At 54.8% G+C, this 26,190-nt stretch overlaps 1 protein-coding gene and 1 long non-coding RNA gene across 2 annotated transcripts in view; one reads left to right on the forward strand and one right to left on the reverse strand.

The window, feature by feature from the left end:
- Positions 1-14,069, reverse strand: part of ADGRA2 (adhesion G protein-coupled receptor A2) — a 35,057-nt gene extending 20,988 nt beyond the window's left edge. The window contains exons 1-2 of the mRNA XM_082715417.1: positions 13,447-14,069; positions 581-652 (exon numbers count right to left, since the gene is read on the reverse strand). Of these exons, the coding sequence (XP_082571543.1) occupies positions 581-652; positions 13,447-13,709 (335 nt within the window). The 5' untranslated portion in view covers positions 13,710-14,069. The remainder of the gene's footprint in view (positions 1-580; positions 653-13,446) is intronic.
- LOC309855280 lies at positions 12,987-25,110 on the forward strand. The gene is made up of 4 exons (XR_014306709.1): positions 12,987-13,191; positions 22,072-22,184; positions 23,886-24,027; positions 24,776-25,110. It is a non-coding gene; the product is annotated as an uncharacterized lncRNA (long non-coding RNA).
- Positions 25,111-26,190: the final 1,080 nt, after the last annotated feature.

Below are 26,190 nucleotides of genomic sequence, written 5' to 3' on the forward strand. Positions count from 1 at the left end.
AGCCCGATGCGGGGCTCGATCCCAGGACCCTGGGATCATGACCTGAGCTGAAGGCAGAGGCTTTAACCCACTGAGCCACCCAGGATCCACTTTCTTGACCCTTAGCCCAGGGCACTAGCCCCATGGGGCTTTGTTTGTTGATTTGTTTGGGGGTGGGGTTGGGGAGGAGGAAAGAGGCCTCAGTCACACCCAATCATCCTCAGCCCTTTATGCTGGGCCCCCAGCTGGAGCAGGGAGGTGGCATCTGGCCAGCTAAGGGGCTCAGCTCTCACAGCTAAGTGCTCATTAAAGAGCGTTAATGAACTTCCCTGAGCCCCATCATTGCCTAGACCAGCCAGGTTTCCCTGTACTTCTCACTGCTGTCACTGGGGAAGGAGCTGGTCCCTCTCTCTGTAGCCTCCACCTGGTGGTCAAGTCCTGGGCAGGGCTCCCGTGGGTCTGACTCTGGGCCTCACTTAGCCAGCAGGGTCTGGGGTTGAGGGGCTCCCCTCGGCACCCAGGGGTCCTCACCCTGCCTGGACTGACTTCCTGCCCATGACCACCAGCCCCCAACTTTGTCCCCCTTTGCCCCAGCACTTACAGCTTCTCCAGCAGGGACAGTCCCAAGAAGGATCCGTTCCGGAGCGCAGTAATCTTGTTGTTGCTCAGGAGCCTGAAGGAACAGGGAAAACACAGGCAGGAGAACATGCTGTTACAAGCCAGAAAGTGTGGCTGGAGAGGGGGTTCGGTTTCCTCAGTACAACCATGTTCTTTTCTGTATCAGTGGCGCCCCCTGAGGTTGTGCGAAGCAGGAGCCCCACCCTCCAGTGAATGGTTCAGGCAGCCTGGATAGCCCACTGAGCCCCTAACCAGACATTTCACCTGCCCTGGGTTCCCCCATGACCTGGATCTGACTTAGGGCTCTGCAGGCAAGCTGACTGAGCAGGGGTCCAGGTGCAATGCCCCCTTTACACCTTGGACCCACTGGCCTGAGCCACAGCACCCTCCTCCTGCCCCCTGGGAGGGGGCAGCCCCATATCCTGAGGAGAGTGGGAGAATGGCCCGAATTGGGTCAGAGCTCTGCCAGGTGGAACAGGAGGCCGGGCAGGTGGGAGGAGCTGTCCTCCCTTGGGCCCCACTCTGTGAGTGGAGGACTTCACAGAAGGGGACTCTTCCCAGCCCTCAAAGGCCCTGGCTCAGAGGGACTGAGCACCCTTGCCTGTCCACGGCCTTGACAGAAAACTGAGACAGCCCGGGGCCTGGTAGAGGAGGCCCAGGCCTCAGCCTTTGCCTCTGCCCACTCGGAGGTTCTGTTTATTTATTTGTATTTAAAAGGGGGAGGAAAGAGGCCCCAAGCTACTGACTAAACCCACTCTGCCCACCCACTTAGCCTTTCTCTGCCAGACTCCCTCCCTGGGAGGAGGAAGTTCCATACCAGCCAAAGGGCTCATCCTTTGAGTTAATTGCTTATTAAAACACTTTAATGAGCCTCCCAGCCCAAACTCTTGCCTGCTCTGGGCTGAGACAAAGGGTTTCACTTCTTTGCTCTTATTGGTGGACATGGGACGGTCAGAGGTACAGGTCTGGAAACTCCTCTCGACTGGGCAGCCTCTGGGATGCACAGTAAAGGAGATCTCAAGTGCGGGGTGGGGACAAGGCATGCGAGCAGCTCTGTCCCCAAGCTGACTGGTGAATTCAAGGTGAATGGATCAAGACAGGCGGTGGGACGACCCTAGACATCTGACGTTCCAACCAGGCCATCTTCAGGAAGCTCTTGGAGAACATACAATAGCCAGGATGGAGGCAAGAGTGGAAGGGGGGCTTCCTCCCTTCTAGGCTTTCCTTTTTTTTTTTTTTTTAAGATTTTATTTATTTGTCAGAGAGAGAGCGAGCGAGAGCAAGCACAGGCAGACAGAGTGGAAGGCAGAGTCAGACGGAGAAGCAGGCTCCCTGCGGAGCAAGGAGCCCGATATGGGACTCGATCCCAGGACGCTGGGATCATGACCTGAGCCGAAGGCAGCTGCTTAACCAACTGAGCCACCCAGGCGCCCCCCTTCTAGGCTTTCCAAACAGACCCCTCCTACCTATCTGGTCCCCACCTAACTGTCCCTCCAACACTGACACTTCCTAGTAGCACCTGAAGAGTGACTGTGTGAAGGGGATGTGGGGGTGATGTTGGGTTTCCAAATGGCACATTCTCTCTCTCTCTCTCTCACTCACACACACACACACACACACACACACTTACACACAATCTTGACATTTCCAAAAGTTCATCACAGTTGCCATTCCATGAGTCATTAGAGCTCACATGGCCCCCTTTATTCCCATGTTACGGATCAGGAGAATTTTAATTGGCATTATCCATGGTGGTAAATCCTAAATCATCAGGGCCTCTAATGGTCTCATTCAGGCCCTGGGGTGGGGGAGGGGGGCTGTGGTGGCCCCCTCAGTGGGGACAGGCTCCTGACAGTGTGACTTTTCAATCAAAGCCCGCCTCACCTCAGCTCTGCTTCAGCTCCTTCATATACCCGAGGAGTGTGAGGCTCAGAGGTGGCATTAAATGTCAAAGGGGGTGAAAGGACCCCTCAGGATTTTGAGTAACATCAGAGAGGTGTCCTGAAGGGTCAGGAAGAAAGGTGGAGAAATGGCATGTATTTCAACCTTCCCTGTGCCCCGGTCCCAAGGGTCTCTCCCAGGGACTGTCCCCTTCTTGGTTTGTGGGGATGAGGCTGGGGGAACAGGGGAGGGAGAAGGTATGGAAGGAGAGAGCGACAGGGCTGCCATGCACGCACGCATGCACGCACACATGCAGGAGGAAGCCAGAGAATATTACTTCTCAAACCTGATTACACACCTGCGAAAGGGAGGGAAAAGTATCTTACTTCCTGAGAATATGTCTGAGGATTCTAGTGTGAGAAACACTGACTTAAGAAATGAAAATCTTATACTAGGAAAATACCTTCTAGTAAATAATCATCTCAAAATTACCTGCAAAATAGTTTTGTTTAAAGATTATTGAATGGGGCGCCTGGGTGGCTCAGTGGGTTAAGCCGCTGCCTTCGGCTCAGGTCATGATCTCGGGGTCCTGAGATCAAGTCCCGCATCGGGCTCTCTGCTCAGCAGGGAGCCTGCTTCCCTCTCTCTCTCTCTGCCTGCCTCTCCATCTACTTGTGATTTCTCTCTGTCAAATAAATAAATAAAATCTTTAAAAAAAAAAAAAAAAGATTATTGAATGGAGGGGTGCCTGGGTGGCTCAGTGAGGTAAGTGTTGGCCTTGGCTCAGGTCATGATCCAGGGGTCCTGGGATAGAGACTTGCATGGGGGGGCGCTCAGTGGGGGGTCTACTGCTTCCACTCCCTCCACCCTTCCCCCCTGCTCACCTGCTCCCTCTCATGCTGTTTCCCTCTCTCAAATAAATAAATAAAATCTTTAATTTTTAAAAAATAGATCATTGAATTGAAAACAGAAAATTTTTAAAAATCCTCCAAAACCCAAACCTCTGAGATTAAAACCTGGAATCCTAACTTGAGAATCCTGTCCACACAGGTCTAAAAGTGGTGTTGGGGTACACCCCACATTCTTCAGACTCTTCAGCCTTTAACCCTTGAACACCTTTTGCATACCCCTAAATTCTTTAAACCAGAGCTGGTCAGTGAACGTACGATGATGTGAGGTGAGTATATAATTTCAAATGTTTTGGTAGTCATATTTTTTAAAGTTAAAAAATTAATTCTAATCATGTATTTTAGTTAGCCCAATGTATTGAAGTTCTAATTTCAATATGTAATCAATATGTGAAATGATAAATCACAGTTTCCTTTTCCTTTTTTTCAGTACGGAACCTTTGGGATCTGTGTGTGTTCTACTGTTCCAGCACATCTCAGTTCAGACCAGCCATGTGACAGGTGCTCAAGAGCCCCATGTGGCTAGTGGCTTAACCCTCACCTAGTTTCCTTGTGGTCCCTGGCTCCCCAGGAGGAAGTCTGGGTTGCTTGTTGGATAGGAGGCAATCAGGGTAGAGTGTGTGTGTGTGTGTGTGTGTGTGTGTGTGTGTGTGTGTGTGTGAGAGAGAGAGAGAGAGAGAGAGAGAGCAGAGCACAGGGTTGGGGACTTGCTCCTGATGGCAGGTGAAGATTAGCCTTTTGCCCAGAACAAGGAACAACTCATCTCTTGGTGTCCTATCCCCCTCTGGCAGCACCCCCCCTCCCCCAACAAGGTAGCCACTTTTGTGCTGGGGAGAAGCAAGGCGTCAGCTGCAGCCCACATTTCTAGCTTGACTTAACCCTGTGCAAACCCCAGCCCATCAAGTCTGGAAAGGAGATACTTCTCTGTGGCAGAGAAAAAATCCTCGATCCCCATCTCTCTCTAAGCCATTCGCAAAAGCAGGGACACCAGGCAAATACCCGTTCGTTCTTCTCCTCTTAATGGCCCCCCCTTCTTCCACATTTCCAACTCCTGGACAAACTTCAGGCAGATATTTCTATGCTCCCAGCCCCCCAAAACCCAGAATTGGATCTTTCGGCCTTTACAACGTAGATGGGGCTGAAGAAATTTTTGCTTGAGACCCAGACTGGTCAGAGAATGGCTTCAATTGTGCCAGTGGGTTCCTCTGACACAATTCAGCTCTGGGAGCTGCCCCTTGTGGGTCTGGGGGTGGGGAGCAATGATTTGGGGCAGGAAGTGCTTGGGTCTGGCGTTGTTTGGGGTAGGTAGGAAGCTGGCAGTTACTGGGAGTAGAGGAAAACATACACAGGGCCTCGTCCAATGGAAGAAAAATGTTCCCACCATGCTAGGCTGTCACATGGGACAGAAGCTGGCAGGGTGGCCTCAACCATGGGGCGGGAAGGAGGGAGCCTTCGCCCCATGGTTCTGTCCAGCTTCGCAGACATAGTGCCAGCTTGGCCCCCTCCGAACTGCCCTGCCACCCCGACTGGACAGCTGCTTCCTAGGTCGGCACCAACCCCTTGCCCTGCAACAGCACAGGGAGCCTGCCAGGTGGATTTCCTGCCCAGCCACGCCGGCCTCGCCGACCTCTGGCTCCCCCAGCCGGCATCTCCAGCATTCTTCCCTCCCTCCCTGCCTACCACTCCAACAGCATCAGATTTTCACAGGGAGGGGGGCAGGTCCCTGGAGTCCCCTGTTCTCTAACCCTTGAGTCTGAAATCAGGCCAAGGAGAGGGGGCACACCGAGTCCATTCCAGAACTCTCTCCCAGCCAGGGTCCTATTTTAGGGAAGAGAAGCAAGCAAGCGGAGTGACCACTAATGAGGCTGGAGGCCAAGGGAGCGAGTGGCTGGCGTCTATAGAGAGGCCCTGTGGCCTCTGGGCAGCCACAGGAACTCACCAGATCCCAGCCCCACATCAGAGATGACCCTGCACCGGTCATGTGGGCACTACTCCATGGGACATGGGGCCAACGCATGCCTGAACCAAACTGTTCTCTCGAGTGCTGGAAGACTCACGCATGTCATGCCCCACCAGCGCCCCCCACACGCACATTCTGCTGTAACACACACAGATCCAAGGACCTCACGCCCGGACACTTGAGGATGCAGCTTCTGCAGGGAATCTGAGCCTGGAGTTCAGGGCATCGCCAGGGCCCTCTGGGCTCAGAAGGACCTGTCTCTAACATCTGTTGCTGGCACCTTAGTGGTGCCTTAGGGAGACCATGAGTGGGGGGTCTCAGGCCCACAGCCACTCTGAACCAGCCCGTGAAAGTGGACTCCCAGCCCTTCCTGCAGGCATAATGCCCACGGCCTCTGAGCATTTCCAGGGCCCGTAAACATGTCTGGAACCTACAAAAATCTTCACTGCTTATGAAATAGGAATGCTGTATAATTGCGATGAACACTTAAGTACATAACAACCAAATTTCAAGCTATGTCAATGAGCAAGAACTGTTTCACTTCAGGAAGGAGGTGGGTGCATTCCTGTGTGCTTGATATGACAGTAAGGGTCTCCAAAAAGGAAACTGCCTCTAGTCCACAGGCCCCGCCCTGACGCACAGCCTCCGGCTAAAGGCTGCCCTCCTGTGGCTTTTCTTCCTTTCCGGTCTGCCCTTCACATCCATTTAGCCTGATCCCCAGTGATCCCCAGGGTGGAGAGGACACACAGCACAGTGCTCCCAAACTTCCTCAACATCCTTCCCTTGGCTGGAAGCCTGTCCGCACAGCCCTGGATACCTGTATTGAAGGAGACCAGGTAGGACCTTCCTTTCCTTCCCCATGCTATGGGGGCTGTGTCTGGATATGGCCTCTGACCTCAGCCTTGAAGCTGAACTGTCCAGGTAGGGCCTGAGGTCAAGGTCAGGAAAGAAAATAGTCTTGGAATGGCTCCTATGCATGGAGCCTTCTTGTCTTCTTTTTTCTAACCTAAGCTCTCTACAAGGGCACCCCAGCTTGGTTGTGAGGAGGCAGGACCAAGAAATCGGCTGAGATGGGGAGGACTAATCTTAGGAAGTCTGCAGCCTGAGAAGAGGGGCTCGGGGTATTGGTGGTCGGTGGCTGGTGTGCCTTGCTAGAGATCTGGGGTCCCAGCACCCTAGCTTGAGTGCACGGAATCAAGTCTGCTGTGATCATTCATGCCTAGGTACTCATTCAATCCTCAAGTCTACACTAATGCCTATTGTGTGCTCAGCCCTGTGCGACACAATGGTACTACAGACATCAATGAGACGTGGGGTCTACAATCCTCCATTCATGGAAGGTGGAGGGACATGTGTCAGACCGGATGGAATGTTTGTGTGTATATGTCCACTTGATTCAAGGAAGCTGGGAAGTTACTCCCAATCCGCCCTAAGTGCTTCTCCAAACATGGCCTAAAATCTCAGGCCAGGTGGAGTCACGATTTTGGGTGAAGAAAGTGGATTTCTTTTCAAATCCAAATAAACCTGAAAGGATCAATTTGTTATCAGTCTTTTCTTTTCTTTTCTTTTTTGAGAGAGAGAGAGAGAGAGATCACGAGCGGGGAGAAGGGCAGAGAGAAAAGTAGATGCTTAACTGAGCCACCCAGGTGCCTGTTATTAGTCTTTTACACTCAAGTATAAATTAGTCCTTTAATCTTTGCACCACAGAATTCTCCCTTGGGAGCCCTGAGGCCCTGATCCTGTCCTGCTTTGTGAGCCTGTATGTCTCCACGTTGATGAGATGAGACCTATGGCCCCTGAGGTCAGACACCAGCTCCCTCACCTCCTGGCGCTGGTGCAGCAGAACAAAGGGACCAGGGACCAGTATCTGGAGGCACAGAGCCCCAGGCAAGGTGGAGGTGGTCCAGGACAGGGCTCATGCTGAACCCTGGCTTTCTCATGTCATAGAGCAGTTTCCTCCTCCCTCCACTCCCCTGCACCTACTCTGTCGCCCCTGCTCTGCCCCCTGCCTGGTCAGTCAGTCTTGGCAGAGTCAGTCCTGACAGCATGGAAACAGCACCCTTGCCTCCACAGTACAGCCCTCCTGAAACTTCCCCTGCCCCCTGCGGGTGTGGTCCTGAAGTTGTGGTGCAAGAGAGGGAGAGAAGCACCAGGACGATCTTTAGAAACCACCGGCCCTGGGTCCCTCGGATTCTGAATACTCTGTGCAGACATTTTGTCAGAGGTCCCCTAAATACACACGTGTTTATTAGGTTATCTGCCCCTTTTCCCTGGCTTATGTGTCCATATGGAGGAAGAAGATCACTATCTCCCCTGCTCCGTCCCCAGGGATGAGGTCATCATGGGAAGAGGCTGACCCGGGACCAAGAGCCGTGGGGTCTGGCTAGTTGCTGTGTGATCTTGAGCAGGTCAACCCCTCTCTGGAGGTTTCTTCTTAGTAAAAGAAGGGTCTGGACCGAAGACTCCCACTCCTTATATTTGATGGCTTTTCCCATCCTGGATACTGGGTCTCCTGGAGGCTGAAGTCTAAAGTTTCTGCCTCACCACACAGCAGGCACAGAGCCCTAGGTGGGTGGGTGGCGGGGGCGGGGGGGGGGGGGCTCTCTCTCAGACTTTCCCTTCCCTTTCCAGCTGGGAGATGTCTGGCCCCTCAAGTTCAGGCTGGAACTCCTCCTCAGTCCTCTCTCCGCCCCATTCGCCGCTCCTCAGTGACAGACTGGTTCCCCTGCCCCTCACCTGCTCTCATCCATCTTGCACACCCCTTCCCTTCCCTCTCCCATGGTCCCTCCCCACTCCCAGGGCTAAGGAAGCTGGGTCCTGGGAGGTTGCCTGAGTTAGCTCCACTCCACCGTTTCTCTGCTCCCCCACCCCCATTACCCAGTCCTAAAAGCAAAGGAATGTTCTGGAGTTTGGGAAGGATGGGGGCCCGCCAGAGGAGGGAGGAAGGGGAGGAGGCAGCTTTGTCTGAGCTCTAAATAGAACAGAGCGCGGGGCTGGGGGAATGAAAATAAACAGCCCCTCCAAGCCGCCCCTTCCGAGCCGTTACCGGACTTTCCTTCTAGTTCCTCAGCCCAGTGCCATTTCCCTCTCCTCTTCTCCCCTGCTCTCCTGGTGGGGTGTGGGGGCAGGGACCTCTAGCTCAGGGTCACAAAGGAGTGAGGAGTACTGGTCCAGGCTGTGTGGCACTGGGGAGCTCATCGCCCCTCTCTGGGATCTGGTGAGGAGAGCCCACCGGAGGGAAGCACATGGAGCAACTCCGAGGTGGTTGGAACTTCTTCTCCTTCAGGAAAGCATTCTTATCCCAATGATTTCTCCTGTGGCATAAGCTTGGAAACTCTCTCCCTTTAAAAATATGACCCCCAAGGGCGCCTGGGTGGCTCAGTGGATTAAGCCGCTGCCTTCGGCTCAGGTCATGATCTCAGTGTCCTGGGATCGAGCCCCGCATCGGGCTCTTTGCTCAGCGGGAGCCTGCTTCTCTCTCTCTCTCTTCTCTGCCTGACTCTCCGCTTACTTGTGATTTCTCTCTCTGTCAAATAAATAAATAAAATCTTTAAAAAAAAAAATATGACCCCCAATTTAAGGGTCAATTTATGGTCAGGTTCAAATTACACTGGTTTGTCTGTGCCTTTGGGGGAAATTCTCAGACTCACCCCCCCAGGGCTAGGGATTGCCCACCACCGCCTCCCCCCACCAAGGAAGATAATCCATGGGAGAGTTGGTGGGAGTCGGTGGGAAGGGACCTCCTTGGGGATCAGAAGTGGCTGGGTTCATACACATGTTCTGAATAATTCAGGCCAAATTACCCATTCTGGGTCCTGGAACCACTGGGATGCTGAATTATAGGGGTTGTCTTTGGAGTTCAGTGTGGTGGCCTCTCCAGTCTCTTTGGCGCAATGAGGACTCAACCAGTAAACCCCAGAGGGCTCTGATCTCTGCCCAGAGCTTGCCCTGAGATGGGACCACGGACCCTGACATCCTGCACATGAGGGAGCCCAAAGGGTCCCCAGGAGCTCTGGGAAGGGGCTGGCTGCTGCCAGCTTCTCCTGCACATAGTTGCGAAGTCCAAGGGGACCGTGGATTTTTTCTGGGCTCCTCGTTCAGGCAGGCGCAGGCGGGGTGAGGAGTCCCCACTGGGCGTGCTGCAGCTGAGCCCCAGCCTCAGGAGGGTAAGGTGGTGTGCCCGAGTCTCCCAGCTGCCTCCCACCTTCCATCCTCAGCCTCTTCCCTCTTTTCTTTCCTTCTTTCGCTCCGCTCTCTCCCCCTCCCCCTCCTCTCCTGCACAAAAGCTCTCTGTACACAGCCACTTCCTCTGGCTGCTGTCTCTGAGCCCAGACCTTATGAGAACCATATGGGGGAAAGAGGGTGGAAGAGAAGGGGGTGGGGAAGCTGGCAAGGACCCGCCCCTCCAGCCAGCATCTTTCCACTCCCCTCAGGCTATGTGCAAGGCAGTTGGCACACTTTGCCCCCAACTCCCCTAACTGGATCCTGGCAGCTGGGGTGAGGGGCACTGAGGGGAGGGGCCAGTCCAGAGGGAGATCTGTGTTCGAGAACCAGTTTCCTGAGGCTAGAGCAAGCACAGGGGCAGTGAAAGGGCCTCGCCTTCACCCCATGCTGTCTCTAGAGACCCTCAAACCCCAGCGAAAGGATCTGGCCACCACTAGCTGCATCTGAATGGCAATCGCCCCTTCTCCCCTGTGTGGGCTGCTGATGTGGTGGGCAGCTCCTGCCCCAGAAAGGAGAGGCGAAGCGGACAAGGGTTTGTGGGTTCTGGGAGAATCCAGAACGACCTGTACCTTGCCTGCCTCCTCTCCACCCAGCCTGGGAATGTTCCCCGGTCAAAAGGGCCTTGGTTCTGCTGGGAAGGAACTGGGTTTTTTAAAAAGTGGCTTTGTGTCCCTTGGGTCCCAAGTCCAGCCAGGTGAACAGCAAGTCCCTCACCCAAGAGAAGTGTAAGATAACCCAACCAGCTGCTCCTGGCGTCATCTAGGGTCAGGACACCAGGCCCTCCCCTCCTGGCCTCAGTTTGCTCAGCCCTAAGACCAAGACGCAGGGGCTGGATTTGCTGATCTGTGAGGGCCTTTTCAGTGCAGCTGGTCTAGGAATTTACGACCCTGGCTGGGATCCTCTGAGAGGCTGCTCGGATGTCCCAGAAGGTCCTTGTAGGCGATTTCCTTTTGGAGTTACCTATTATCAGTCCTTTCCTAGAATTCCTTATTATCCCCCTCCCTCTTCCTCTCACTCCCAGAGCAGAGAAGCAGAAGGGGAGCCCCATCAGCTGCTGTCCAGGGATGGGTGGGGGGTTCACAGGGGTCTTCATCTCCCTCCCGTACCTAGGCTCTCCCCAAAATTCACCATCTCCTATGAGACCTTTCCCCTTGGGGGTGAGTCAGAAAGGCCCCTGCTCTGGACAGGAGCATGGACTGCAGACCCCCCTCAGCTGCAGGACTGCAGACCAAGCTGAGGGGTGGGACAGATGGATCAGGAAGGGAGCCAAGAGTTCTGCTTTCCTGGAAAACTGCGAATGAAGATCCATTAGAAGGGGAAAAAGCAAAGAGTAGGGAGAGGGGGCACAAAGTCTACAAAAAGGCAGAAAGTGGGATAATAGGGTGGAAGGGCTTTCAGTGCAGTAAACAGGACTAGTCACGGAATTGCCCCAGAACTGCCTGGAAGCTTTCTCTGAGCAGAGACAAGAGGCTCCTTGCAGACAGGCACCTTTTCTAGCACTTCTTGGCCTGAAGAGTCCCAGCACTGGAGCCTACCAGGCTTTCCAAGGTGGAGTCCTGGGTCCCTGAGGACCCAAGCGAGCAGGGTGGGCTGTGAAGGGGACTGAGTGGCCCATTCCGGAGGAAAAGAGGGGAGGAGGAAGGAGATAAAGCCAGGGGGTGCAAAAATTGATCTGTGAAAGTTCTGTTGTTTCCACCAGGTGACAGACAAAAAGATGGCACGGGGAAATCTGTGTAGAAACACAAAGAGTAAGGAGGAGGGGTCTGGGAAGGTTAGGGTTAGCTAGGCTGCAGGGGCTTGGCGGGGGTGGGGTGGGGTGGGGTGGGGTAAGGTGTTGGCTGTTCCTTTGGAAGGTATCTTAACCCAGCTGGGTGAGAGGCCTGGGACAAAGAAGGGGCCCTTCCTCTGGGAGCAGTTTGGGTTGGGAAGGTGATCTAGCATTTGTGTTTGCTGACACCCTGTCACAGTATATTCTCACCAAGGGTTGGCTGTGCTCACTCCTTGGAGTGGCGTCGATGGGAATTAGCTATGGCTGGAAAGCATTAGTTACCAAATCATTCTAAGATGTACTGCAAAACCACCTTTTAATGTTTTCCCCCTCTTTTCTGCCTTCAGTATGTGTGGATTCCTTAATCCCAACAAGCAGACACACAGAGAGATGGTGTCCCACATATGTGTGTGAGTACAACCACAAGATCGAGTAGACACACACACACACACACACACACACACACACACCCCTCTCTTGAACCAAGTTATCATGGCCCAGCAGGGGCTCACAGAGACAGGGGCCCAACCATTCCACACAGCAAGCATATTTCTCCTCCAAATCTAAGTGCGCTGGGGAATGTACGGGCCTGTCTGGACCCTTCAACACCAGTGGACAATCAAAGAGACCAGGGCTGAGCCCCCCTAGCTGCCTTCCCAGGCCACCACCATATCCCAGAGCTGCTGCTGGGACGTGGGAGAGAGCAGACACATTGCCTCCACCCCCCTAATGTACACACATACACTCAGCGTGTCTGCACACACACACACACACACACACACACACACACTCACACACCCCAGCTGGGGAAAATGCAGGCCAGGCCGCCAACGTCAGAGGCTGACCAGTCGTGTCCTGTCAGGAAGCCGGCAGCCTCTGAACTCACCCAACCAGAGGCATGACTGTATTGTTCTGGACACAATCAGGATAGACTGTGAGCCAGCCCCAAGTCTGGGCAAGGGGCGGTGGGGAAACGCTTGCCACCGGGGTCAGGAAGACAGGAAAGGGGAAGCGTCGCAGGTTGGGTCCGGGACAGGAAAGGCACGGGCCGCTCGGGCCGGACCCTCCACTCCGCGGTGTGCGTGGAGCTGGGAGCACGTGGTCGGAGCAGGAAATCGCCGCGGCGGGCTGGGGTCGCGGAGGCTTCAGCCCTCCATCGGGGAGGCTTGGGGTGGGGTCGGGGTGCGGCGCCACTGGGCCGCGCTCGCAGGCAGCCGAGTGAGGGCTCAGTACGCGCCCGGGCTGAGAAAGGAAACGGGATGACGGAAGGAGGCCGGGAGGCAGCCGCCTCCCCCTCAGCCGGTTTTCTTTCTTCGCAGTCTTGGTAGCGAAGAAGTCAATCGATTAACAGCCAAAGCTGGTGTTATACCCAGAGGAGGCAAAGAAGAGGGCGGGGTGCGGGACCGGTGTACAGCTCACTTCACAGATGCGCGCGGAGGGAGAGGGGCCCGAGTCGAACCGTGACGCCGGGGTCTCATTCAGGCCAGAAGCGCCGCAATCCCAAAGACAGATTTTCCGACAACTCCCGCCCGCACCCGCCCTATGGAGACCGGCTGGAAGTGGGGCTGGCAGGCTCGGGGGTGGGGGGGGGGGCTGTGGATGGGGTGCCCTCCCCCGCCCCGGGAGGAGCCAAGCCCGCGGGGTGAACCCGGGAGACTCCTCCAGTCCAACCAAGGACGCATCTGCGGAGGTAACAACCGGCCGCAGCCACCTTTGAGGCCGAGGGCGTCGATCTTTCCTGAGCCTTCCCCCAGCCCACCCACTCAGGTCCCCGAAGTCTGCAACACTAGCGCAGGCTGGAAAGTCAAGGGGCGTGGGCGTCCCGCCGGCGCGCATTCCCTTCACCTGTGCAGGTGAGTGGGCGCCCGCGGTGCCTCTCTCTCAGGCGCAGCCGGCCCCCCCGAAGCCCCCTCCTCCCTCCACACCCCTGGAGCCCTAATGCTTCCCGCACTTCTCCAAGCCTCCCTTTTCGGCGCCTGGACTCAGGCCTGTCCCCGAGTCTCCGAAGTGGCGGCAACGTCCCGGTCCCCCTCCTCCGCCCCTCCCGTCCTGTCTCCGTTCGCCCCCTCGTCGGGGCTCGGGCCCGCCGTCCGAGTGGGGGTACTCACAGGGTGACGGTGCCGTTAGGCAGAAGGCTGGGCTCGGGAGGCTCCGGAAGGTCCCCGCCGCCGCACACCACTCTCCTGCGCGCCGGGTTGGGGGCGCCGCCGCTCAGCCCCTTGGGCCGCTCCCCCGAGCATTTGCAGCTGCGAATGGGGACGGGGCAGCCGGGCGCACCCCGGGTCTCGGGCGCCAGGAGTAGTAGCCACGGCAGCAGCGGCAGCAGCAGGCGCGCTGGCGCCCCCAGCATCCTGCGTCCCGCGGCGCCCATCAGCCCATCGCCCCGCGGGGACCCACAGCTCTGGGGCCCGTCTGTGCGCCGGCCAGATGGACCTGGGCTTGCGGGAGGCGTGCTCAGCGGGGGCCCGGGGCGTCCGAGGGCGGGGCGGGGGGCCCTGGGCGGAGGCAAGCCCCGGGATCCCCGCCGCCGCGCCCCGGGGGCATGTCCGGCGAGCGCCCCGGCGGGGAGGACGCGGGCGCGGCTGTCAGCGCGGCGCGGGCGGCCCCCGGCGGCGCGGCCCGAGTCTCTGCGCTGTGCTGCCGGGCCGCCCGAGGCCGGGCCCCTCCGCGTCGCCTGCTCGCTCCGCGCTGATCTGGAACCTAGCGGATCGCGCCGGGCTCCTGCTGCTGCCGCCGCCGCCTCTCCGTGCCATGGATGGAGGCAGCTCGGCGCGGCGCCGCTCCCGCCGCCGCCAGCCCCCGCCCGCCCTCCCGAGAGGGCGCCCTCCCCTCGCCAGCTCGCCAGCCGCGAGGCCCTAGCGCCTTCCGCTACGCAGCCACTCAGCTGCCCTCCCCCGAGCGAGAGCCGGCCAGGAGACTTAAGGCCCCGCGCGTCCCCGAACTCGCCCTGAGCCTACACTGCTTCTCCCTCCCGCGCCGCCCCCCTTCCCCGCCGGGACTCTGCCTCACCACAACCCATCTCAGCCCTCAAAGCCAACCACCACCACTTTCCACAAAACTCTCCCTCGCTCTTGCTCATCCAGCCCGCACCCCTATGTTCTGGGTCCTCTATTGACCTGCGGGTTTGGCCAGAGATGGCTGGTGCTCCCCGTCTGGGGTTGGGATTGAACTTTGTTCACCACCCTGGCGTTGCTCGCCCTGACACTCGGCTTCCCTTGGCCCCTGACCTGAGGGGCGCCTCTGTAAGCTTGCTCTCCCTCCCACAGTCCTGCTCCAGCCACTGCAGGATACTTAGGAAGGCGTAGACCCTCATCTGCTGCCAGTGACCTCGCCCAGCGGGGGGTGCATGTCCCTGGGCCACGGAGGGGTCAAAGGCCAAGGCAACAGGCTAGATCTGGCCTCTGACCTTTTCCATATCCCGGTGTGTGTGCGTGTGTGTGTGTGTGTGTGGTGTGTGTGTGTTTAGGAAGCAGTGGGAATGAGGGAAATGGGAAGAAAAGCAGGGATCTGGGCCAGGGTGTGGAAAGAGCACTGCCTGTGGGTCAGGAGGGCTTCATTCTAGATGGCTCTATTTGACTTTGGATACAGCCTCTAATGTCTTGGAGTATCTAATCTCTGGGGTCAACATGGGGCTCCGTGTGCCTAATTTATGAATGTCAGTTGTGGTAGTTGGAGGAGTGAGTGGAAGATAGGGGGCACTCAGTTTCCAGAAGCAGAGGGATGGTGGCTTTGGGAAGTATCTGACCTTGGCAAAGGGGCATGGGAATGAAAGTTGCCCGAGGATCCTAGATGGACTGTGATGCAAGCAGGGAATGGGGCTAGGGACAGAGGGAAAAAGAAGTGTAACCTAGTATGTCTGCTTCCTCAGTTTCCCCACAAACTCTGCCTTTTCTGACCTTAACAGACCCTTTGCTACTGAGGAACAGCCTGCCTGGGTTGGAGGATCCCTGGGCAGAACTCCTATTCCTCATGATTCACTGTATCGCCAAAGAAGGTCACTAACTGCCACCTCCTTTCTGTGGTCTTGGCCCTGCCAGTGTGTGTGGCACCTTTTCCAGCACCATGGCCTTTCGGTCCAATTTCCCACCTCTCTTTGCAGCGCCTTCTGTCCCTGTCAGAGGCAGACACTGGGCCCAGACACTGGCTTCTTCACTTTCCCTCTCTGGCTCCACCAGTCTCTCCAGGCTGCAGGCTCTGGTTCCTGCAACTTCCAAAGATAAATAAATAGTGACTGCAAATGGAGTAAGAGAGAAGGGGAATGGACTCCCCAGCAGGAGCCCTCTGTAGGCGGCAGGCAGGCTGAGACTGCATTCCTTTGGAAGGGTCGAGAGGGAGGCACGGCTATAGGCAGGGTCTGCCATTCAACTCTCCTGCTGCTGGACAAGGGAAACTTCTCAGAGAGGAGGAGGAGAGGCCTCCGGCCTAGGTCACGCAGCTTTTTTTGTCAATTCTTTTTGCTAAATGAAGACTCCCAAAAGTCTGGAAAGGAATTGCCCCGGGACACACACTCTGTGAGCTGTACAGAGGCCAAAGGACATTTAACTGAGGCAAAACTTCCCCAAGGGGGGAAGGAGGTGTTGTCTGGAGACATTTATATAACATTGTCCTGGTGCCCCTGGGTGGCTCAGTTGGTTAAGTGTCTGCCTTCAGCTTGGGTCATGGTCTCAGGGTTTTGGGATTGAGCCCCATGTTGGGCTCTGCAAGGGCTCCCTGCTCAGTGGGGAGCCTTCTTCTCCTTCTCCCTCTTCCCCTCCCCCTGCTTGTGCTGCACTTGACCTTGCTTGTGGGAGCTCTCTCTCTGTCAAATAAATAAATAAAAATCTTAAAAAAAAAAAAAAGAATAAAACGCTGTCCTCTCCTGTATGTCATCGCGTTTGGCTTCTCTACCCACCTAGAGAAATGAATGCAGTGGGAGTTATTTTCCATTTTATGAGTGTGGATGAGGAAACTGAGTCACAAACAGTGAAGAGACAGGGGGATTTACCTTTCATTTGCTTTTCAAGAGCTCTTTTCTCTGAGCCACTCAAAGCTTTTCCTACAGGAAGCTCCCTGGTTTATCTGTCCTCAGAGGCTCCGGGTGGGAAAGATGAGTGGCCCACAGGAACATCCCTTTTTTTTTTTTTTCTTTATTTATCTGACAGAGATCACAAGTAGGCAGAGAGGCAGGCAGAGAGAGAGGGGAAGCAGGCTACCTGCAGAGCAGAAAGCCCAATGCGGGGCTCCATCCCAGGACCCTGGGATCATGACCTGAGCTGAAGGCAGAGGCTTAACCCACTGAGCCACCCAGGTGCCCCCCCCCCTTTTTTTGGAAGTTTGTTTGCCTCTGAAGGAGAACTCATACTTAGTCCCAATCTCAAGAAATCTGGCTAGGGAGTTTGGCCAATTAAATACTCCCTGATAATGTGATAAGCTCTTTAATCGAGTAGGGATAAGGTGCCATGATAATAGAGAGGAGGCTGAAATGGTCCTATTGAAGCAAGAGAGAGGGGGCTTACGAAAAGTTTAGTCCCATGTAGGGCAGAAGAGTAACCCACCTGACTCTACTAAACCATCATTATTCCCTTAAGTATCTGGGGGCTCACGTCCGGTCTGCCTCTCTCAAAAGAAGTTTGTCTTTCCTAGGTTCTAGCTGCTTAGCCAAACTCTCTCTACCCCCAGCTGCAATGCTCATCCAGTCCTCTTTCTCAAGGAGGAGCTGGGGCTTCTTACCCCATTGGTAGACTAGCCTCTCCATTAGGAGCAGCTGAGAGTGGAAGGCCAGGGTAATGGTCAGTGCCCCCTCCCTCCAAGCCTGGAGCAGACCAGAGCTACCACAGGAGGACATGCACAGGAGAGCTAATGGCCACTGAGTGGTTATTATGTGCCATGCATTTGTCGACCACCTTTTACAAGAAATTGCTCATTGAGTTCTTCCAACAGGATGAGGATGACTGTTTTAGCCCACAGGGAATGGAGGCGTGAAGATGCCCCTTAGTAGTCCAAGGTTACAAGCTAGAAAGTAATAAAGTCAGGTTCTGAACCTCTGCACTCCAGAGTCCAAATTTTTAACCACAATGCTCTGTAATTTGTAGATGGGCTCTCAGCAACTCCCTCCAAAGTTTACCTCTCCTTGAAGTTTTCTCATTTTGATTACCTGGCCCTTTCTGGGCAGAATCTCTATAGATGTCCACTCACAAACCATAGCTGGTTGTTGAGCCAGGACTCCCTCCCCTAGTCTAACAGGATCAAGGGTGCCAGAAACTTTCCAAAGGAGCCTCGGTGCTCAGCTAGAAGGAATGAAGGAGTGACTAAAGACGGAACCGGCAGGAGCTAGCATGTCCTAGCCCCACGTGCTACTCTCTCCCCCCAGCTGTCTGGGGGCCCCATCCTGGTTGTTCACCTTTGAATTCTAGGTTTTCTTTTCTTTCTTTGTTTTTTTTTTTTTTTTTTTTTAAGATTTAATTTATTTGACAGAGAGAGTCACAGCGAGAGAGGGAACAGAAGCAAGGGCAGTGGGAGAGGGAGAAGCAGTCTTCCTACCGAGCATGGAACCCGATGTGGGGTTCCATCCCAGGACCCTGGGATCACGATCTGAGCCGAAGGCAGACGCCAAGCAACTGAGCCACCCAGGCACCCCATCTTTTTCTTTTTTTAAGATTTTATTTATTTATTTGAGGTAGAGAATGAGTGAGAGAGAGCACAAGCGAGGGGAGGGGCAGCGGAAGAGGGAGAAGCAGACCCCCGCTGAGCAGGGAGCCCAAAGTGGGGCTCCATCCCAGCACCCTGGGATCATGACCCGAGATGAAGGCAGACACTTAACCCACTGAGCCACCCAGGTGCCCCATGAATTCTTAGGTTTTCTAACTCCCTCTGTGCCTTGTTACCTTTCAGAAGCAGGATCCTAACAAAGACCCAGGAGAGTAATAGAGGAGATTATGGCCCATAATTGGGTTGGCAATGCAAATATGACATTTCTCCAGGGCTCCATTAGCTTATACAGACAGTATGGAGGCATAGAACCTGTGACCTCCGTCCACCCCCCAACCTATAACTTCCTCCCAGGATGGCAGTCCCCTGGGCTCTCTGTCCTCTTCTCTGTCCTGTACCTTCCTCTGGGGACAGTGTTGAGTTGCCTGTCCTGTTGGAACATTCACACAGGGTATTCATAACGGAGAAACCCTCCTGCTTCAACCAGAAGGAATGAATAAGAACTATGAAAAGCTGGGGTACCTGGGTGGCTCAGTAGGTTAAGTGTCTGCCTTCGGCTCAGGTCATGATTTCAGGGTCCTGGGATCAAGCCCCACCTGAGGCTCCCTGCTCTGTGGGGATCCTGCTTTTTCCCTCTCCCCATGCTTGTATACACACACACACACACACTCTCTCTCTCTCTCTCTCTATCATTCTACCTCATATAAATGAAATCTTAAAAAAAATTTTTTTTTTTTTGTGAGAAACTACCTAGATAAATATTTGGGCCTGCAAGGGCTTCCCTTTGGTGACCAGATTTTTACCACATGTTAGGTACCTGGGCATAATTTAGGCACTCCCACAGCAAGTGGCCATGATCTCTGTGTCTAATAAAATTGGACTCACCCTTGAAGCGAAATCTACTCACATTCCCCCAGATGACAGACTGCCTCCTGCACTTCGAGTTCAGTGACTGAGGGCCTGGACTCTGCCGCTGGTTTCAAATCCTCGTTCTCTATCTTTTGGATCACGTGACTTGGGGCACATCACTTAATTTTCCAAAGTCTCTGTTTTCTCATCTGTGAAATGGAGGATAAAAAATAGTATTTACTTCAGAGAATTGTACTGATGTCACCAGGTGTACCTAAATGATGCCTATGTTGGTATAACACGAAAATACACTTGCCCTTCATCCTGGTTCCTGACCCAAAGCTCCTCAAACCCTCAGTATTTCCTGAGATAGTAGTGTCTTTTGTTAATCAGGAGCCTCTTTGATCACACCTGAGCTTATGCTAATGACTGAAGCTGGGCTTCTTAGGTAGCCTCAAGATGGGGCTGGTCACCAGAATGACTTAGTGATTGGGGGGATTGGAACTTTTGTTGATGCTGGCCTCTGCCTCGGAAAGGGACAGGGGCACTAGAGGTTGAGGTCTATAAAAACTTCAGCAGTGAGACTCAGAGTGCTTCCAGGTTGGCGAACACATCACCGGGGCTGGGAGGACCACACACCGGAAGAGGGCATGAGAGCTCCGTCCCCTTTCCCCATACCTTGTCCTATGCCTCTCATCCATTTGGCTGTTCCTGGTTTGAATCCTTCAAAATAAACCCGCTAAGGTAAGAAAAGTGTTTTCCCGAGCCCTGTGAGCCATAGTGGCAAGTTACTGAAACCAAAGAAGGGATCATGGGAGGCTGGGCCCAAGTATGGGGGGCCCAAGACTCCCAGCTGACACCTGAAATGGAGGGACCGAGCCCTTAACGTGTGGGGTTTGTTCCACGAAACTGTAGCACACACAGTGGAGAACCGAGAACACCCCAACCTAGCACACACAAGGACTCACTAAAGGTTAGCCAGGCTCCTCCCCTAGGGCCTGCTGCTGTTTTTTCTTATTGGTGCTGTTGAAAAAGAAACAGCAGATCCAAAATGGAGTCACTTGTGGTAAGCCCCACATCAGCAAACCAAGACTTAATACCAAGCCTAATTTTAGTCTCAGCTCCCCCAGAAATCTGACCTTTAACCAGTCAGTCTGGAATGACCTTGTCAGCACTAGTGAGGTAATCTAACTGATAGACCCCAGCCCTTTCCCAAAGGAGGGAGATCTGGTCTGAACCAACCCACTCTTTGCTAGGAACTTCCTTTTCCCACCCCCTTCTGCCTGTACAAGCCTTCGGTTTTGTGCAGCATCAAGGAAGCCCCGTTACTATATGGGACGCTGAGTGATTCATGAATCAGTGAATAAAGCCAATTAGATCTTCAAATGTAGTCAGCTGAGTCTCCTTTTTTTAATAGTACCTACTTAGTTCTGTCCTCTCTCAGAGTTCATTGTTTAAGTATCTGACTCTTTCATTGGCCTGTAAGGTCCCAAAGGGAACCAGAGGAGGGAATTCTTTTATTTCTATGATTTCCAGCCTATTCTAGTGCCCCCAAAATAGAAAAGACACTTATTTAATTTGTTCAACAAAGTGCTACTGGAGTCTTAGTCATTCATTTAAGCCACATTTATGGAGCCTCTACTATGTGCCAGATACTGTTTCTGGCGCTGAAGATACAGCGATAAACCAAGAGAAAGTCTGGTTTCACGACAGGAACGGTATCGCAGAGGGTGACAGATAATATGTAAAAGAACACATCCATACAGCCTGGTAAGTGGGGAGGAGATCAATGAAGCAAAATTAAGCCGCTTAAGGAAATAAAGCATAATGAGGAAGACCTCTCGGACCAGGTGATCTTTGAGCAGAGTCCGGAAGGAAGCAGGTCCTGTGGATTTGGGGGGACAGAGCATTCCATGCAGGGGGAACAGCAGCGGCAGCGAGGTGGGTAGGCGCTCTCCGTGCTCCCTCGGGGAAGAGCTGGGGACCAGTGTGGGCACAGTGCCCTTCACCTTCATGTCCCCATCACCCAGGGTACTGATGACCCTGGGAAGGACTTTGAATTCTATTCTGAACGTGGAGGAGGACCGGCCTGGGGGGCGAGGGGCCAGCTAGGAGGCCGGGCCTGTGGCGATGATGCCATGGCCCCTTGGGCAGAGGGGGTGGCGAAGGAGGCGGGAAGAGGTTGGAGGCTGGGTGCGGGCCGAGAGCGAGTCCGACGGGATTCCCTGACACACTGAAAGTGGGGTGTGAGAAGAGTTTGTCAAGAATGACCCCCAGCACTGCGTAATGTCAAATCACCGTGTTGTCCGCCCGAAGCTAATAATAGTATTGTGCGTCTACTGTGTTTTGGTGAGAGAAAGAGAAAGATCGGCCCCCTAGGTGTTGGGCTTCCGCTGTGAGAAGAATGGAGTCACCATTTATTAAGCGGGAGAAGCCTCAGGAAGGATCAAATTGGGGGAGAAAATCAAGTTCGGCCCATCACTGGGGGCCGGGTGCTGGGTATACGATGGTGAAAAAAACCGAAACAAAACAAAGCTGTGGTTGCTGTCCTCAGGGGAGGCTGTGACTGAACAGAGAAGGGCACGAGTGGCTCTATAATGACAAATTGTGACGTGGGTGAACGTGTGTGAAGGGAAGGGGGCCATTAAATGGAATAATGGGGGCACAGAGAGACGGTAGTTTCCACTGGGGACCAGGAAAGGCATCTTGGAGGGAGAGTGGATAGGCCGGTCTGGAGGATAAGCAGGCATCAGCCAGGCGAAGAGGAGGCCGAGAGCTTCCCTAAGCCTGGGCGAGGAAGGCTTGGTGCCTTAGACAGAGAGACCTGTGTTGTGTGAGGCAGCGAAGGGGGGCTGGTGGCAGAGGGGCGAGGGCTCTCCTCCTCCCCCCTTCCTCTCTCTGGCAGGCCCGAGGCACCTCTGGAGGCTCCCAGGCTCCTCTGAGCTCAGGCGATAGGGTGTGTCTCTCCTGCCCAGGGTCTTGCAGACGAATCAGGTCTCCGGAAGCCTCTTGATTCACAGCCTTGTCAGGTCACAGAGGGAAGGCCTTTTCTGGGGGGGCTGACGTAGTCCAGCCCATCAGGGCCTCGCTTCCCATCCAGTTTCGTGGCTCTTGGGGGTCTGTGACCTGTTTCTTCTCGGCCCCGCTGCCCACCCTCCCCCCGAAGAACTGCTCCAGCCATTGTCTTTTCTCCCCAGAGGCCCTGGAGAGGATGAGGCCGGTGACAGGGGGACACCCCTCTCTCCCTGAGCCCTGCTGGGGTCGGACCATCCCAGAAGGAGGACAGGCCACGCAGGCCGGAAGAGCATATGTGAGTGTGTGAGGGGGAGTGGGATGGGCGGAGGGGGCCGTGGAGGAAGAGCAGGTGACAGGGGCCACGTTTTTGACGAAGGCGCGTGGACATGTGATGTCAAGGGTGTAGAGGAAGAGTGGGAGGAGGAGGATGAGAGGGATGTTTTCACTGAGGTGCTAAGGCCCTGAGGGCGCCTGTGCTTACAGCCGGCCCCTGGACCACACGGGTTGGACCTGTGCAGGCGCACTTCTCTGTGGGTTTTTGACGGTACAGTAAACGTCTTTTCCCTTTTTTATGACTTTCTTAATAACATGTTCTTTCTGCTAGCAGACTTTATTGGAAGAATACATACATACTACATATAACACACACACTGTGTGCTCAGTGACTGCTGATGTTATCGGTGAGGTTTCTGGTCAACCACTTGTAGCGGTTAAGCGTTTGGGGCATCTAAAGCTATACTCCAATTTCCGACTGTGCAGGGAGGCGTCAGTGCCCTGAACTCCCCATGTTGTTCAAAGGTCAACTGTATGTCCTTTAGTCCTTACCACTGTCCCATACGCGGCTGCTATACTCTCTCACATGGGCCTCAGACAGATTAAATGACATGTGTGCGTGCGTTCGTGTGACCGTGCGTGAGTGCATATGTGTGCACATGTGTGCCGGGGCTGGAGAGGCCTCTTTTGGCCTCACTCCTCTCTGTGCTCTGACAGGGTGACTCATCGACGCAGCTGGACAGGGCCCCGGCTCCCCCAATGCCCCCCGCCCCACCTGCTACCAGGCACACCATGGGTGAGCGTGGGTAGGTGTGAATCTGTGGTCTGGCTGATGACCCCACGAGGAGGCTCACGCATCTGTGCCCCTCTCACCCCAGGGGAGGCCTGACCCAGCCCTGAAGAAAACAGAAGAGGATCAAAAAGCTACTTAGTGGCTTTTCTTGTTATTCTGGGCAGGAGGAGAGATCCAGACAAGCCCGGAGTGTTGGGGGTCCCGGCATGCAGGGGGACGTGGCCAGCTGGGGGCTGGTGAGACTCCAGACCTGGCTCTCCCTTTGCAAGGGATGTGGCAGGGGGCCCAGGCCAAGGCAGGCCTCAGACTTTGTCCGGAGTTAAGCCTGCTTCCAGCCCTCACCACTGTTCATTAAAATTATTTCTATCAAAGTAGTACACACATATGGTTAGAAATGAAATAGCATGGAAGCAACATTCTCCCCAACCACTTCTCCAGAGGCGGCTCTCCCCCGGTTTGCTTTTAGTTCTATGCTGTTTGTGGATTTGTGGATGAAACCACTGAAGGAGCCTTAGTACCAAGAGGACTTCCCTGTCTGAGGGCAGCTTTGCAGGTCCAGTTTCAAGAAGTGTCCACTTGAGCTCCTCACGGTTGGGGTGGGTGGCCTTCAGGGCGGTGGCTCTCCATAGATTTTCTTTTCCTTCCTTCCTTCTGTCTTCCTTTCTTTCTTTCAAGATTTTATTTATTAGAGAGAGAGAGAGAGAGAGAGAGAGGGCACAAGCAGAGGGAGGGGCAAAGGGAGAGGGAAAGGGAGAAGCAGACTCCCCGTTGAGCAGGGACCCATGTGGGACTGGAACATCTTTTTTCGGCTTAAAAGATGATAGAAGTAGGTTAGTTCACTTCCACACTTATCCTGGGGAAATTACTTTGTGTGGTTTAGTTCATTTAAGTGTAAAGTTCTTGAAACTGTGTTCACCTTTTCTTTTTTAGATTTAATGTATATGAAAGAGAGAGAGAGAAAGAGCACAGAGGGAGAGTGAAAGGGGCAAGCCGACTCCCTCCTGAGCGCAGAGACCGATGTGGAATGTGGGGCTCCATCCCAAGACCCTGGGATCATGATTGAGCCACCCAGGTGCCCATTTTCAAGCCCGATTCTCTGGGTTACTGTCACCCTCTCCCAACGCCACGGCCCGTCTCTGCAGCACACTGTCCCTCTTGGAGCATGCGGGAAGCCCCTCCGGTTTCGGGGAGCCTCATTAACACACAGCTGAGGCTGATCAGCAGCCTGGCAAGTTGGATTTGTAATTTGCGCGGAGCCCCAATTCCCTGAAGCAGCGGTCCTCTGGATGTCTAGCTGGCCACGGGGGCGGTTTCTGGCCTGGACTTTGTCTCTCTTATCTCCCTCGGCTTCTATTCCTCTCTCTCTTTTCTTTCTCCTTTCCTCTCCTGTCCACTTTTGGTACCCTAACCAAAGCACCACCTCCCAACCTCCCTGGAAGGTCAAGGTTAGACTTCTGGTCAGGAGGTTAGGCTCTATTACCCAAGACCTGGCCAGCAGCCTTGGGCCCTGGGAGGCCCACAGTGGTCATGGACAGGGAGGTTGGGAAAAATGCAGAAAGAGGAGCCCCCTCCCTGGGCCTCCCTCCTGGGGACTGCCCTTGGGGAGTTTGGGTGGTATCACCAGAGTCTCAACGCCCAGAGAGTGTGAGCCAGAGTATTGAGTTTTGGTTTCACTCTGGGCTGATTTCTCTGTTTTTATGCCCCCATCCCCAGCTAGGTCTTCAGTTAAAAGCTACGGGGACGGCAGGGAAAGGCTTGGGTGTCCGTATTTGGGCAGCACATTAAGGGGAAGTGGGGCCTTTCCTCCTCTCTGTGTCCAGCCTCCTAATGTGCGCAGTGAGATGCCTGCTGGGAGAGCTCAGCGTGGGCCCTCGGAGCTTCAGCAGCCTCTCTGACGGTCACCCTTCTCCTCAGCTTAGAGGATCAAGTTTCATCTATGAAGGAAGGCCGAGGCTTTCCCGACAGTCCTTATCTGCTCGGGCCATCAGAGCTCCACCCCGTTTCTCCATGGAGACTGGAGAAGGCCACAAAGCCCAACCAAGCTGGGTCTGGTGGGGGCACCTGCGTTTACTGAGCCTTTATTTTGTACCAGGTTCTGTACACAGCATTTTCCCTGCTTTGTCACATTGAAAGAAAACGCGTTCTTGATTTTTAATGTTTACATCATCTCTACGTGCCACGTGGGGCTCGAACTTGAGACCCCTGCCGAGATGGAGCGGTTCAGGCTCTTAGGGACTGAGCCCGCGGGGTGGGGGGGCGGGGGGCGGGGCACGCTTGATCATATTTAAATTTCACAACAACACCAGGAGGCAGTCGCTCTTATTATCTCCCCTATTTACCGAGGAGGAAACCGAAGCACAAAGAAGCTTAAGTCTTTGGCCTGAGGTGATTTGACTGGTGAGGTACAGATGTGGGGGGTCAAACCCAGACAGACTGGTTGGTGCCAGAGTCTCGGAGCAAGCATTTTGGCTGTGTGTGCGTGTGCACACGCGCGTGTGCGCAGGCACACACGTGTGCAGGTGTGCGTGCCTGCCCGCAGCAGCAGCTCCTCGCCCCCTGAGCGGGCCATCTGCTTTAACTCCTCCCGCAGCTCCTCTGCCTGCAAGCACATCCCGAATGGGCTGCATGATGTCTTTTGAAGCCTGGGCTTCTCGAAGCCTGCACAGTGAGAGCCCTGTTCATCCAGCCCGCACCCCACCCCCGCAGGCTCTGGGCCCCAGTTCAAAGTTCCCAGTGGCACAGTGGCTGCCAGAGTGGGCCTGGGCCTCATAGGTGAGCAGGGCCAGCTGGGGACAGCCAACGGCGCGGCTCCAGGCGCACACCCAGCCTGGGAGAGGGCCCTGTGACCCGTCCCAGAGACCCACGCCCCGGTGGAGGAAGAAGGTGGCTCTCCAACCAGGCCCTGAAGAGAGACGTACCTAGGCAGGGGGACTGGCCTCTCTCCAAGTCCCCTCGCCCTCAGCAGCGGGGCTCTGCTCCTGATGGGTCAAGTAGGACAGCAAAGAGGAGATCTCAGCTTCAAGGTTCTTCCTGTTCCCTGGGATTTGTGGGACAAGGTTTAAGAGAGGCCCGAGGGAAAGGTGGCTAGAAAGAGGAAGCAGAGAGGGGAAAAAGGAAGAGAGGGAGATGGCTGGGCTCCTCCAGAGGGCCCCCCTCGCCCTTTCTCCGTGGAGGAGATATGCCCTCCTGGAAGCCAGCGGGAGGCAGGCAGTCCTGGCGGACTGTGTGAGGAGGC

This window comes from Mustela nivalis (assembly GCF_964662115.1).
Source record: "Mustela nivalis genome assembly, chromosome: 20".
Taxonomy (NCBI): domain Eukaryota; kingdom Metazoa; phylum Chordata; class Mammalia; order Carnivora; family Mustelidae; genus Mustela; species Mustela nivalis.